General features: G+C 35.3%; 1 protein-coding gene across 10 annotated transcripts in view; it reads left to right on the top strand.

The window, feature by feature from the left end:
* Positions 1 to 14,830, top strand: part of LOC115223434 (tight junction protein ZO-1) — an 832,981-nt gene that overhangs the window by 736,994 nt on the left and 81,157 nt on the right. For 9 of the 10 annotated variants that reach the window (XM_029793980.2, XM_029793984.2, XM_029793982.2 and 6 more), the window contains one exon: positions 4,524 to 4,535. The exons of the other annotated variant lie outside the window; for it this stretch is intronic. In XM_029793980.2, the coding sequence (XP_029649840.1) occupies positions 4,524 to 4,535 (12 nt within the window). The remainder of the gene's footprint in view (positions 1 to 4,523; positions 4,536 to 14,830) is intronic. 10 annotated transcript variants of the gene reach the window in all.

The raw sequence follows: 14,830 nt of genomic DNA, 5'->3' as shown, positions 1-14,830 counted from the left end.
CTCACAGCACTGTCTCTAATGTCTGGAACAGCTGCGTCCTTTAGTTCCCAGTAACTATATTCTCCTTCCTGGAGGCGGCGAGCTAGCATAAACGTTAGCGCGCCAGGTGAAATGCTTAGCGGTATTTCATCTGTCGTTACGTTCTGAGTTCAAATTCCGCTGAGGTCAACTTTGCCTTTCATCCTCTCGGGGCCAATAAATGAAGCACCAGTTTCACACTGGGTCGATTTAATCGACTTAATCCCTTTGTCTGTCCTTGTTTGTCCCCTCTATGTTTAGCCCCTTGTGGGTAGTAAAGGAATATATATTCTCCTTCCTGTCTTCTCTAAATGTCAAACTTCTGTAATACTCTATATGGTGACTGGGCCTGCTAGAAATAGCCACCGAATCTTCCTCAACACATTCATAGCATCTTAAATAAAGAAGGAAACATTCAACATTGTAGTCCCTATTATTATACAAAGATGGGATAGTCACAGCTGGAACAGTTTTCATTAGTGTTGTACTCAATTAAGGCTGACCTTGGGCTAAATAACACCTTATAAACATATAAATTAGGTTGTTTGGCAAAATACTATTGTCTAATTAAGAGGTATACATCTTACTATACTCTATCTGGTGCCTTATTTTCTAGTTATTTCTGGTTCTGAGTTTCTTTAATTAGATTTCGCCACCACACCACTTTCACCCCTGAAACAAAGGACCCCCCACCTTTACATGTAAAATTCCAACATCTGTGATTTTCTCAGGGATATTTTTACAATGAGTGACGCCAAATTGGTAAACAGACTTCATTTTAAGTTTTTTGTTACTATATTTCTCTAGACATGTACTACAACTTTGTTTCAATTAATTAATTTTAAAGATAATGAAGAACTTAGTAAAACAACTTTATTACCAAGTTGGTGTCGGAAACAAATTAAGATAAAGTTTTAATGGAAGATTATAACTTAGTTCACTTTAAAACAGTAAGTTTGTGTCAAAGAACTAGAGGTGGTCTCAGGTGGACTTGTATCAAATGGGTTAAATGCGGCGAGCTGGCAGAAACGTTAGCACGCTGGGTGAAATGCATAGCCGTATTTTGTCTACCGTTACGTTCTGAGTTCAAATTCCGCCGAGGTCCACTTTGCCTTTTATCCTTTCGGGGTCGATAAATTAAGTACCAGTTACACACTGGGGTTGATGTAATCGACTTAATCTGTCTGTCTCTCCTTGTTTGTCCTCTCTGTGTTTAGCTCCTTGTGGGTAGTAAAGAAATATGTATCAAATGGGTTAAGATGTACATGAAAGTATAGCTTTGTGGTGTACAAATTTGCATCACAGCTATGTTGCTACAGGTTTGACCTCCCAATGTGTGACACCTAGGTGCAAGTCTCTCTTCTTCCATAGCCTCACATCAGCCAAAACCTTGTGAGTGAAATTTCTTGACAGAAAATGTGTGGATGACCATTAACATAATATTGTCTCTATCTGCTCTTATAGAGCAGGTAAATATAACAAGAAAGAAGTATGCAGTTAGGACAAAATGCAGCTTCTTAGCTGAATGGGAGATAATTCTGGACATGTTTCTGTATTATTGCAACCTCATAAGTGAATCATTATTTTCATTATACTTGACAAAGTAGTTACAAGAGAATCTTTTAAGTAAATGTACAATGACATAGACTAGTTGTATCAGACAGAAATAATTCAGAGATGCCCACCTTATGAAAAGCCATAGTGAAAATAATCCTAATGTATTTATTCATACAGAATAATTTTGAAATTTAACACAAAATTCTAGAGGTAAAAAAGTACTAGATGCAACAACAACAAAAACAGACTTGTGAAATGAAGGAACTGAAGGTTGTAACTGTGAGGCATTTAACAACTATTGTACAGCCTTCATAGAGTGCAGCAATGAAAACTGTCACTGTTGCAGCCAGCTCTCAGTGGTTTTAACTCTTTTGTTTACATAAATCTCTTAAAATACACTGTCTTTACTTCAATTGATTTTGAAAATAATGAAGAATTTAATAAAATTACTTTGCCATTATTAAAATGATGAAATGAAAATTTGAAGGGAGGTTTTATTTCGATCACTTTAAAAAGGAAGTTTGTATCTTTGAACCACCGATGGTTTCAAGCAGCTTGGTATCAAAAGGGTAAAAGTTATTGAATATAAGCAAGAACCATCAGCATCATCATCGTCATTTAATGCTGGCATAGTCTGGACAGTTAGACAGGAGCTGACAAGTTGGAAGACTGCACCAAGCTCAACTTGTCTGCTTTGATGTGTTTTTTATGGTTAGATGTCCTTCCTAATGGCAATCACTTTACAGAGTGTGCAGGGTGGGGTTTTTTATGTGGCACCAGCAGCAGTCATCATTATCATCATCGTTTAACGTCCGCTTTCCGTGCTAGCATGGGTTGGATGATTTGACTGAAGGCTAGTGAACCAGATGGCTGCACCAGGCTCCAATCTTGATCTGGCAGAGTTTCTTCAGCGGATGCCTTTCCTAACACCAACCACTCCGAGAGTGTAGTGGGTGCTTTTATGTTCCACTTGCACGGAGGCCAGTCAGGCAGTACTGGCAATGACCTCACTTGAATCTTTTTACACATGCCACTGGCACAGGTGCCAGTAAGGCAATGCTGGTAACGGTCACACTTGAAAGGTGCCTTTTATGTCCCACTGGCACGGAAGACGGTTAGTCGCTCTGTCAACGATCACACTTGTATGGTGCTCCTTGCACCCTGCTAGCACGGATGCCAGTCATCGAATTTGATTTCAATTTCACTTGCCTCAACAGGTCTTCGCAAGCAGTTTAGTGTCCAAAAAAGAAAAGGGTATGCATAAGTGGGCTGGTTACGCCCCTGGCATAGGCCACGAGGTCATGGTCTCACTTGGCTTGCCGGGTCTTCTCAAGCACGGCATAGAGGTCACAAAATAATTTACAAGGCAAAAACCCTCAAATGAGTTGGGGAATAGCAGTGAGGAATGTGGCTTTGTGCCAGATGTGAGGTCAGAGTAAAAGAAGAGGGACAGACACATGGCTACATCAGTAGGAGAGTGAGAGAGACGATGAAGATATGATAGGGAGTACACTCAGGTTACAGGAAGGTGTATATAAGTGGCACCAAGGTATGGATATGTTGGTTGGTTAAATTCACAAGAATGTGAAAGGAGATTGGGACTCTACAAGTTGTAAGTGTATTTTACTATGGAAGAACTTTTTTTTTTGATAATATAAGTAATTACAGTTGTTCCTTGGGGTCACATTATTCAAAAGAATATATATATATATATTATTGATTTTTAACTAGGAAAATTGGGGTTCATATTTTATTGGAGATTGCATTGTATTCAAATAAATGTGATAGCATATTTGATGTAATGAGCATTTAAATAAAGTTAATTAGAAATAATTATGTGATGAAAAAAACAATGTTTATCATTTATTGATATTAATTTAATATTTACATAAGTACAGGAGATAACAATGGCAGTAGGGAACCGTTTTAACATCAAGAATGAATTATAATTGAATATGAATCTGTGTGTGTATATAGACACACACACACACATAAACACAGTATTTAAATGAGAGCTATTAACAGTTTCAAGCCATGTAAACATGCTAATTTGGCAGATTTCTAAAACACACCTTGTGTCTCCAAGCAATCTTTCAGGTTTCTAGTTTTCAGCAAGAGCTACTCATGTGCACTGAACCTGAAGGATTTCTTGGAGACACAAGTTATGTTATATAAACCTGCCAAATTATCATGCTTCCATGGCATGAAACTATTAGTAGCTCTTATTTAAATACTGTCTAGATTAAATGTTACAATTTCGTCAGGTGCAGATCCATGGCCTCTCAAGACCAATGGATTCCTACTACTACTAGATTAAATGATATTTATTTCTCACTAGGTGGAGTACCTTTTTTTTTTTTTGTTGATCCAATATATAATGGAACAGTAAACTATATATGTATGTCCTTGTTAAACAACAATATTGTTATATTGCAATACTGCACAGTGGCTGTGTGTGCCACGAAATCCTCATCACCACTGTTATATCGCATGTTCGGATGACCTCTACTCAACTCCCGACGTCTAGACTTCTCCCTCTATATCTACATATTGGGCTATCCTACTTCATTGTTTGGGGGCGTCCACACAACAAATATGAAGATGATTTTATCTGAAGATTATTTTAAGTGGTATAGACAAGTGCCCATGAAATACTCAGCCACTTACAAAATATTTCAGTGAGTTGGTAACACCATTAATCAAACAAAAAATGAAATACATTATCACATTTACCTGAGTACAACATAATCTCTGATAAAATGTAAACCTATGTTTTTCGTTTTTTTTGGAAAAAACAACTTTTTTTAAGAAAAAGTGTAATTTTGTGATCATTTGAATGTTTTGAAAGTTCTAAAGAACGTGTGCTTATTTTCTCTTTGACCTAAAACTTGTTTATATCTTCTTCATCTTGTTATGTTCTATTGTTACAATTATTTCTATACTTGTAGCCAATGAAGCTGGTAAGTGTCTGACACTGTATTTATTTAAACTGTCTAGTTTCTTTTGAAATTGTTTTGCACCTGAATGTGTCTAACATGAGACTTTCAGTTCGTTTGTGTGTTGTGTGTGCCAATTAACTGTGTAGTTAATGTTCATGTTTTATGCGAATCTGCATCATTTAGTGTTGTTGTTCTCGTTGCTTTCATTCAAAGAAAAAAAAAAAGAAACAAGCAAAATAGGAAAAAAAAAACACAGAATGCTATATATGTATGATATTTCAGATGAGCAATGACATTTTTTGAAAATGTTTTCTCGTTATTTTCTGTTTGGCTTTTTTTCTATATTTACTATTTCTATTTCAATATTACTATTTCAACCAGTTTAGCATTTAAACTGCCATATCCAGCCCAAACATTCTACCTGTTTTATGTTCAAACCAGCCAAATACAACTTCTCACACCTCCCTTACAATGTCACCCTGAAAATAAACAATCACATCTTGAAGCTATGAAGTAATACTGCATGATTAATTCAAAACAAAGTGAATAAAGAAGTGTTACATTTGACAGAGTAATCTGAATGCTTAAAGGGGTTGATGTTTATATTTTAAAACAACAAATTTTCTATTGTTAACCTGACAGATCTTGGTAGCTTGTAAATTTTAACCCCCTTTTGTAACTGTAATTTTAATGAAATACGGTTCTCCATATGTTTCAATTTAATTGTAAAAATAACCAATAATCTAAAGAAATTCAGTAAAATAATGCTTTGTCACTATTTTGTTGGTATTTTGAATACAACAAAAGGAGTCTTAAATAAAATTAAGATGGAATGTTATAATTTGAATGTAAACACATTAAAATGAAAGGTTTTTGTCTCATAGAACCAGAGGCTGTCTCAGGTATGTTGCTATTAAAAGCGTTAGATTGAAAGCTCCTATAATTATCTGTTTTTCCTTATTTTCTACATAAATTTCTCTATTGTTTGTTTACATTATTTTATGAAGATTGTTTTTCAAGTTACATTTTACAACGAATCAAAATTCAGTGATGACACTTTTACACTGCTACTTTGTTTCAGTCACTGGACTGTGGCCATGCTAGATCACCGTCTTGAAGGGTTCAGTCAAACAAATCACCACCAGTAATTATTTTTCAAGCCTGGTCCTTATTCTATCGGCCTCTCTTGCCAACCAGCTAAGATAGGGAATACAAACAAACCAACACTAGATAAGACATACGTACAAATGACAGGCTTATTTCATATATATATATACATACACACACATACATTGTAAGTCGAATTTATAACTGTATGAGTATGTATAAAAAGTTGATTGTCTAATTTGAGTTTATATCTTAATTCTTATGTGAATATATATATATATATTATATATATATGTATATATATTAATTTATATATAGAGGGCATTATACATACATGCCAGAAGGCATTATACATACATGCCACACGCTAAGAGGGACAATTAGTCATTTCTACCAAAAATTACTAATCCCACCGAACGCAATTTTTCAAAGTAAGACATTTAAAAAATATAGACCTGTATCACAGTGATTTCATACTTACGTATTCATAGCAGGCCTGAATGTATTATAAATAACAACGACCCTGCCCCGCTAAGCCGATCAGCTAACTGATCAACATCAACGAAGCACATGGGTGAGTTTACATATATTACATCCGGATAAATGGCAAACTTTTACGAATTGCATTTCGGGAGAGGAAAAGTTTTTTCGGAATAAAAATTAGCAATTAAGGACAACTACTTAATAAGGAAAACTTAACAAGAAATTGTCAGGTAGATAGCGTGAAAACCTCATAAGAGAAAAAATTTTGAAAATAATTATTTCTTATTGAACATATTAATTTATATATAGAGGGCATTATACTACATGCCAGAAGGCATTATACATACATGCCACACGCTAAGAGGGACAATTAGTCATTTCTACCAAAAATATTACTAATCCCACCGAACGCAATTTTTCAAAGTAAGACATTTAAAAAATATAGACCTGTATCACAGTGATTTCATACTTACGTATTCATCAGCAGGCCTGAATGTATTATAATAAACAACGACCCTGCCCGCTTAAGCCGATCAGCTAACTGATCAACATCAACGAAGCACATGGGTGAGTTTACCTATATGTATATATATATATGTATATATATATATATATATGTATGTGTGTGTATATGTATATCTGTATGTATTTATGTATGTGTGTGTATATGTATATCTGTATGTATTTATGTATGTATGTATGCATATGTGTGTCTGCATATATATGTACATATATGTATATATATATGTGTGTGTGTGTGTGTTTATATATATGTGCGTGTATGGAGGCACATGGCCTAGTGGTTAGTGTGTTGCACTCATGATCGCAAGGTCATAGTTTTGATTTCCTGACCAGTGATACATTGTGTCCTTGATCGAAACATCTCATTTCACATTGCTCCAGTCCACTCAGCTGTAGATAGGTAACCCCGTGACAGACTGGCATTCCATTCAGCAGAGAATGTTGGCCTGCCTGCCTAACCAGTCAGATGGCATCGTTCAAAAGGTACAGCAATGCAAGGAAGCACATTGTGACCAGTGATGTATTACAACATCTAATTGTCTGGTCAATACAATGATTTTGATATATAGATATATATAGATATACTTATTCTATCCTATCGATCTCTTTTCCCAAACCGCTAAGTTACGGGGACATAAACACACTAGCACTGATTCTCAAATGGTAGTGGGGGACAAACACAGACAGAAAAACATACACACACACACACACACACACACACACACACAGATATATATATATATATATATATATGTATATATATATATATAACATTATTGGTGAATTGAAGAAATGGAGCTGAACGCAGATTGAACAGGAATCGTTTTATTTCATTCTACACGTGTTTATATATATATATATATATGCAATGGGCTTCTTTTAGTTTCCATCTGTGGTTCAGCACAGTAGAGATGACTTCCCCCAAGCGCTGGACAAGCATGACAACTCACCTCCTATTACCATTCAGGAGTGATGGACACTGATATTTCACCATTTTCTGTGGCTCGGAGAGAATTGTCTCACCTGTCCGTGACTTTCAAGTGTTTCAGCACCTGGCATTTTGGTGGAGTCATCCCCACCATGCGGAACCACAGCATTGCCTGCGAAGAAGCAGAACACATATATTGTGTATATGTGCAGTTGATAATGTTTACAACACTAGTGCTGCTTCTAATTCATAAATGGACGGGGACACACACACACACATGTGTGTGTATGGGTATGTGTGTGTGTATGTATGTGTTATATTACATTGGCATTGACCATCTGGAATTTCATGTTACCATTCATATCACTCGTGTTGCAATGAGATTTTTATTGAGATTTACTTTTAAATAAGAACAATTTAGTACAGTAATGTTGTTAGGTGGGTTTGTAACGAGAAGGATTAATTACTACTTTTCCTCTTTGATCTGCTCTTTGATAAGTCTCTGTTAAATATAATTCTTAGTCTATACCAAAACCAAGCAAAAAGCTACTGTCTGCACATGAGAAAGCATTTTTTTTTTTTTTTTTTACTTTCTATCAATTTGAAATATTTTATTATCTCAAAAATCAATATTCCTATCTTTTTTCTTTTTTCTTTTAATATAGTTTCTTATTTTTATTGAAGTGGTCTCTAGTTAAAACTAATTTTGTACATATGTAATGTATGAAACTTATACTCTCTCTTAGTTTACACACACACACACACATGCACATACTTTTCCAGTTAACACACACACACACATATATATATATATACATTCCTCTACTTAAAACACATACAAACACACACACACACACAGTTAACACACGTGCTCTTCTGGTTAACATACACACACACACACACACACACACCACACACACACACACAGATATATATATATATATATATATATATATATATATATATATATAACATTATTGGTGAATTGAAGAAATGGAGCTGAACGCAGATTGAACAGGAATCGTTTTATTTCATTCTACACGTGTTTATATATATATATATATATGCAATGGGCTTCTTTTAGTTTCCATCTGTGGTTCAGCACAGTAGAGATGACTTCCCCCAAAGCGCTGGACAAGCATGACAACTCACCTCCTATTACCATTCAGGAGTGATGGACACTGATATTTCACCATTTTCTGTGGCTCGGAGAGAATTGTCTCACCTGTCCGTGACTTTCAAGTGTTTCAGCACCTGGCATTTTGGTGGAGTCATCCCCACCATGCGGAACCACAGCATTGCCTGCGAAGAAGCAGAACACATATATTGTGTATATGTGCAGTTGATAATGTTTACAACACTAGTGCTGCTTCTAATTCATAAATGGACGGGGACACACACACACACATGTGTGTGTATGGGTTGTGTGTGTGTGTATGTATGTGTTATATTACATTGGCATTGACCATCTGGAATTTCATGTTACCATTCATATCACTCGTGTTGCAATGAGATTTTTATTGAGATTTACTTTTAAATAAGAACAATTTAGTACAGTAATGTTGTTAGGTGGGTTTGTAACGAGAAGGATTAATTACTACTTTTCCTCTTTGATCTGCTCTTTGATAAGTCTCTGTTAAATATAATTCTTAGTCTATACCAAAACCAAGCAAAAAGCTACTGTCTGCACATGAGAAAGCATTTTTTTTTTTTTTTTTACTTTCTATCAATTTGAAATATTTTATTATCTCAAAAATCAATATTCTATCTTTTTTCTTTTTTCTTTTAATATAGTTTCTTATTTTTATTGAAGTGGTCTCTAGTTAAAACTAATTTTGTACATATGTAATGTATGAAACTTATACTCTCTCTTAGTTAACACACACACACATGCACATACTTTTCCAGTTAACACACACACACACATATATATATATATACATTCCTCTACTTAAAACACATACAAACACACACACACACAGTTAACACACGTGCTCTTCTGGTTAACATACACACACGTGCTCATACTCTTCTAGTTAATACACACATTCTTTTCAAATTAAGACTTGTGTGTCCTTGTACTTACGACTGATGTACTCTTCAAACCCAACCTAATTCAGGTAGGTGGAGATGCACTGAATGGCAAGCATAAAATACTTCTCAGTGAATTGGAATTTACCTCTTAGTTGGAGAAACAAAAACCTAGCTGTAGTTGTCAGCAACTCACAAAATAAAGGAGAGATAATTTCAAGAAATATAAATTACTTTCAGAGAAAATCTAATTTTCATACTTCACGTATGGGTGTGTTTCAGTCTTATTAGACCTCTTCAGCAAAGTATGAGATTTACTTTTAAAGACCATACTTTGCTGAAGAGGTCTAATAAGCCTGAAACACACCCATACATGGTCTTTTCAAACCTATTCAATCAGTGAACGTTAGATTCTGCAAAGCAAATGTAAAGACATTTACTGACAGTCTTGGCCAGTGGTAAATTGTATAGTTGCGAAACATGAGCTAAGAGGAATAACTCAAATGGACTGTTGGTTTGAATTTATGTAATTCAAAATAGGTGGTGATGTACCATATAATTGCTTCAAGGGCAATTTCATTTTGCTTAGTTCTGAAGTATATTGTGCTTTTAAACACAAAAGGGATTTTTCCCAGACGGAAAACTGCAGCTCCTTGCTTTCCAATGATGCATATACATTAAGTAAGTTATATTCATAAAGTTTTTACTATAAAGCTGCTTCTAGTTCATTGTTTGAATTTTATTCTCCTTATGCAGTGCCTTTGAAAACCTGTGTATAGTTTATATAATATTTTAAAAAACTTCAGATTAACTGATTCAATCTTGTTTTGGAAGGCGTAGGAGTGGCTGTGCGGTAAGTAGCTTGCTTATGAACCACATGGTTCCGGGTTCAGTCCCACTGCATGGCACCTTGGGCAAGTGTCTTCTACTATAGCCTCGGGCCGACCAAAGCCTTGTGAGTGGATTTGGTAGACGGAAACTGAAAGAAGCCCGTCGTATATATATATGTATGTGCGTGTGTATATGTTTATGCGTCTGTGTTTGTCCCCTCAACATCGCTTGACTGCCGATGCTGGTGTGTTTACGTCCCCGTAACTTAGCGGTTCAGCAAAAGAGACTGATAGAATAAGTACTAGGCTTCCAAAGAATAAGTCCTGGGGTCGATTTGCTCGACTAAAGGCAGTGCTCCTGCATGGCCATAGTCAAATGACTGAAACAAGTAAAAGAGAGTAAGTGACATAAGTTTGTGACATTCAGAAGCCACAGCAACAATGAAATCTGTATTTGTTGCTCTTGTGGTCATTTCCGGAGTGATTTTGCTTTGCCTAGCTAGTGTTTTTCAACACAATATGTTTTCACAAAGGGTTTTTTTGCCTAGACAAAGACCTGCAGTTTCTGGTTTTTCAAGCATACACTTATGTGAAGTATGTTATACTGATAAAGTTTTTACTATAGCACTGCTACTATTGTGTAATTCTAATTTTAGTATGGTGTATGTATAAAACAATTGTTAGCAGCTTTCAAAGAAAAAAAAAATGATAATTTTAAGAAATGAGAAATTCTTTTCACAGAAAATTTATTCATGCTTAGAAGGAAAACAATTCGTAACTCTTTTTTGAAAAGACTATGCTTTACTCACGAAGTTTAATCAAACTTAAACAAGTCTGCAACCATTTGCTTGCCTGCTAAGAAAACAGTTTGGATTTTTTTACCCAATAATGAAAATTAAGTTTTCTATGAAATTCATTCCTCCTCCTCCTCATCATCATTGTTGTCATCATCATCATTATTTAACATCCATTTTCCATGTTGGATGGGTTGACAGGTTCTGGTGGACCACAAAACCATACCAAGCTTCAGTATCAGTTTTGGCATGGTTTCTACCACTGGATGGATGCTCTTCCTAATGCCAACCACTTTACTGAGTGTACTGGGTGTTTTTTACTTGCTACTGGCATTAGTGGGGTTACAAGACAAGAAAAGAACAAAAAGAAGGAAAAAAGAAAAAGTCTCCTTAACAAAATGAGAGGAGAGGGGAGGAGGGGCAATGGGTCTGTGCCAAGTATTGCAAAGCTCAAGGATGATAGAAGGACAAGCACAAGTGTCTTGCTGTATAGGGGACATAAGGCTATTCCACATTATATAAGGATGGAAGTTGCTTGAAAGAAGATATAGAGATGGTGGTGATGGGATGCCAAAATATCTCAAGATATAAGAAGGTGGGTACAAGAAGGGATACAAACAGTGAATTGGTAGGGTGAGGGGGAGCTAGTTTCCTAAAATTATCTTTTACTTTGAAAGTCAATAATAATTGTTCCTAGATTTGTTTTTCTCACCCAAAAGGCAAATTTCAATTCACTGATAATGTTTTACATACAGCATTCAATACATCAGCACATACTGAGATAGGTTTCTATTGGTCAAGATAAATCACATGGCCAAATATACTGCATGTCAAAAATACTGTTGGTTGGAATGCTTTGTGTATGGAATGCTTGATTCAGACCTGTTATCCTCAGGAGTAACTACTTCAAAATATTTGTTATGATAAACATGAATTTGAACCTACAGGCATTTTTAGACATGTGGAAGTTGAGTAACTCTTTACTCTTTTACTTGTTTCAGTCATTTAACTGCGGCCATGCTGGAGCACTGCCTTTAGTTGAGCAAATCGACCCCGGGACTTATTCTTTGTAAGCCCAGTACTTATTCTATCAGTCTCTTTTGCCAAACCGCTAAGTGACGGGGACGTAAGCCCACCAGCATCAGTTGTCAAGCAATGGTAGGGGGACACACAGACACACAAACATATACACACACACATACATATATATATATATATATATATATATATATATATACATATATACGACAGGCTTCTTTCAGTTTCTGTCTACCAAATCCACTCACAAGGCTTTGGTCGGCCCGAGGCTATAGCAGAAGACACTTGCCCAAGATGCCACGCAGTGGGACTGAACCCGGAACCATGTGGCTGGTTAGCAAGCTACTTACCACACAGCCACTCCTGCGCCTATGTGGAAGTAGAGTAAGAGGAATTTCTTTTTATGACAATAATAAGATAAAACTTTCTGACCTCTAGTTAAGTGATATCATTGACCAATTTAATGTTGCCATTCTTGAACTCATTGAAGTATTGAGAGGCTTTATCAACAATGCTTCATGTTATTGGATGACATTCCAGTCTTTGGTCCTTGAGTTTCCAAACAAAATGGATAGGGTATATGGATTTTTCCTTGACCTGAATGAATGTAGTTGATGATAACAGCTTTTGAAAATGTTTGCAGTGAGTCCTGTCTTATTTCTTTTAATATCAACCTAGGATGTCATAGATCCTTGATATATCACTACTTTGGGAAGCCAAGATACCTGTTGAGCAACCATGCAAAGCCTGCCACATAAGCTCAATGTGTGTGTGTGTGTGTATACAATATAATTGTCTTCAGATAAGGACTTCAAAAACGAAGGTATCTCTAACAGAGCCAATAAAATATATTTCTATTTCCTTGTCTAATTATATTTACAATATATTTTGTATAATGTCTTTGCTGTTATGTAATGGTGTAATAAAGTATTGATTGGGTATTATCTGATGGTTGATGTTTGATTGATTTAAGTATGTTTCTCCATTTTCTAATTTTGTATTATTAATTTACGGTAATATTTTTACCCTTGCCCACATAATACAGTAGATGAATTAATTGCATGGCAATTTTTAACATTTATGTATTAGTCTTGTTGGGTACCTCTCTAGCAGTATATTGGATATATGTTATCCCATGGTGGGTTGAATTTTCAACCCCTATCTCATTTTATATATATATATATATATATATATATATATATCTTATTATAAAAGGCAAATTTTATCTGCCTCTCTTTGTAAGTTATAGAAATCTACAATATAGGATTTCTTCAATTACAATTTACCTAGCATTTTTAAGAGTAGAATGCATCGGATCATGCCAGGTCCAGTTTTTAAAATTTAAACTCCAATTAAGCAAAATTTACAGAAAACTCACATTCTGGTGTGTATGTCAAATGCTTTTCTTAGTCTGGTTTACAGCACACGCAAACGCACACACACAGTGTGCAACGAATAAAGTGAAACTAGATGTAATATTTGTTTCTGTCTATCACGCTGATAGATACATGAGTAAAATGTATGGGAAGCTAACAGATAAGAGTGAGTGAAAATGTTCTTGGAAGAGAGTAAATTAGCGACAGAGTGATTTGAGGAAGACTAAACTGAAAGTATGAAACAGTGTTTATGTATAAACAGACGACACTTATATAAACCCTTTCGTTACCAAACCGCCCGAATTTACCTATTCATATTTAAATGAGAATATCAGAGTAAATCTCTTTAGTACATTCGTGAAAACACGTATTATACTTCGTAAACACTTCAAATACAGTTTTGTACAAAAATCGAAGTGTAATTTTAATTCCATGAATTATGGGAGATTTTTTTTCCGAAATTTGTTCCTATTGTGTTTTCAAAATTTGTAATTCTGACAAAAAATGGATACGAATTTCATTATATCAAGCAGCGAGTCAGAATTCGAAGGATTTTCTACTGAAGACCTTCATAAATCTAACTCTATGACTGAAAAAAAAAGCATCTTTATATAAGAGTGAAGTTGTGTGTCTGTCCCCTTCGATTTAGATTCGTAACTACTCCCACATTTTGCGGTGCAGTTTAACCAAAAGCGGGTATCTTATAGTCGTGATTCATATCGAGCCCTTCTGGGTATTAGCGCGCATCTACGATGAGTCTACGATTTAAAAAAAATTTACCATCATATTTTTCCATTTTAATGCATTTTTTTCGCTTTTATATAAGGGAAGTAACTCTCTAAAAATATCTACGATGTGTCAACGATTTTTAAAAAAAATTTACCTTAATTTTTTTTCAATTTTTAATGCATTTTTTTGCTAGTTTTTGGCTATAACTCTCTAAAAATGCTTATATAGTTATTTCCCTTACAACCCGAGCAACGCCGGGCGATACTGCTAGTATATAATAAGTTCAACAGTTCTCCCTCTATCGGACTCTATTCACAAAGTATTGATCGATCCAAGGTTATGGTGAAGGGTGATTACATAAGGTCCTGTGCATTTCTCAAGAAACAGGAAGAAAGAGTGAGAGAAAGTTGGCACGAAAGACTAAAACACGGTTCTTCACCACCCCCTGCTGGAGCCTCGTGGAGCTTTAGGTGTTTCT

Source organism: Octopus sinensis, linkage group LG23 (genome assembly GCF_006345805.1).
Source record: "Octopus sinensis linkage group LG23, ASM634580v1, whole genome shotgun sequence".
Taxonomy (NCBI): domain Eukaryota; kingdom Metazoa; phylum Mollusca; class Cephalopoda; order Octopoda; family Octopodidae; genus Octopus; species Octopus sinensis.
Note: the sequence above shows the minus strand (reverse complement) of the source record. Positions and strands in the feature narration are given on the sequence as shown.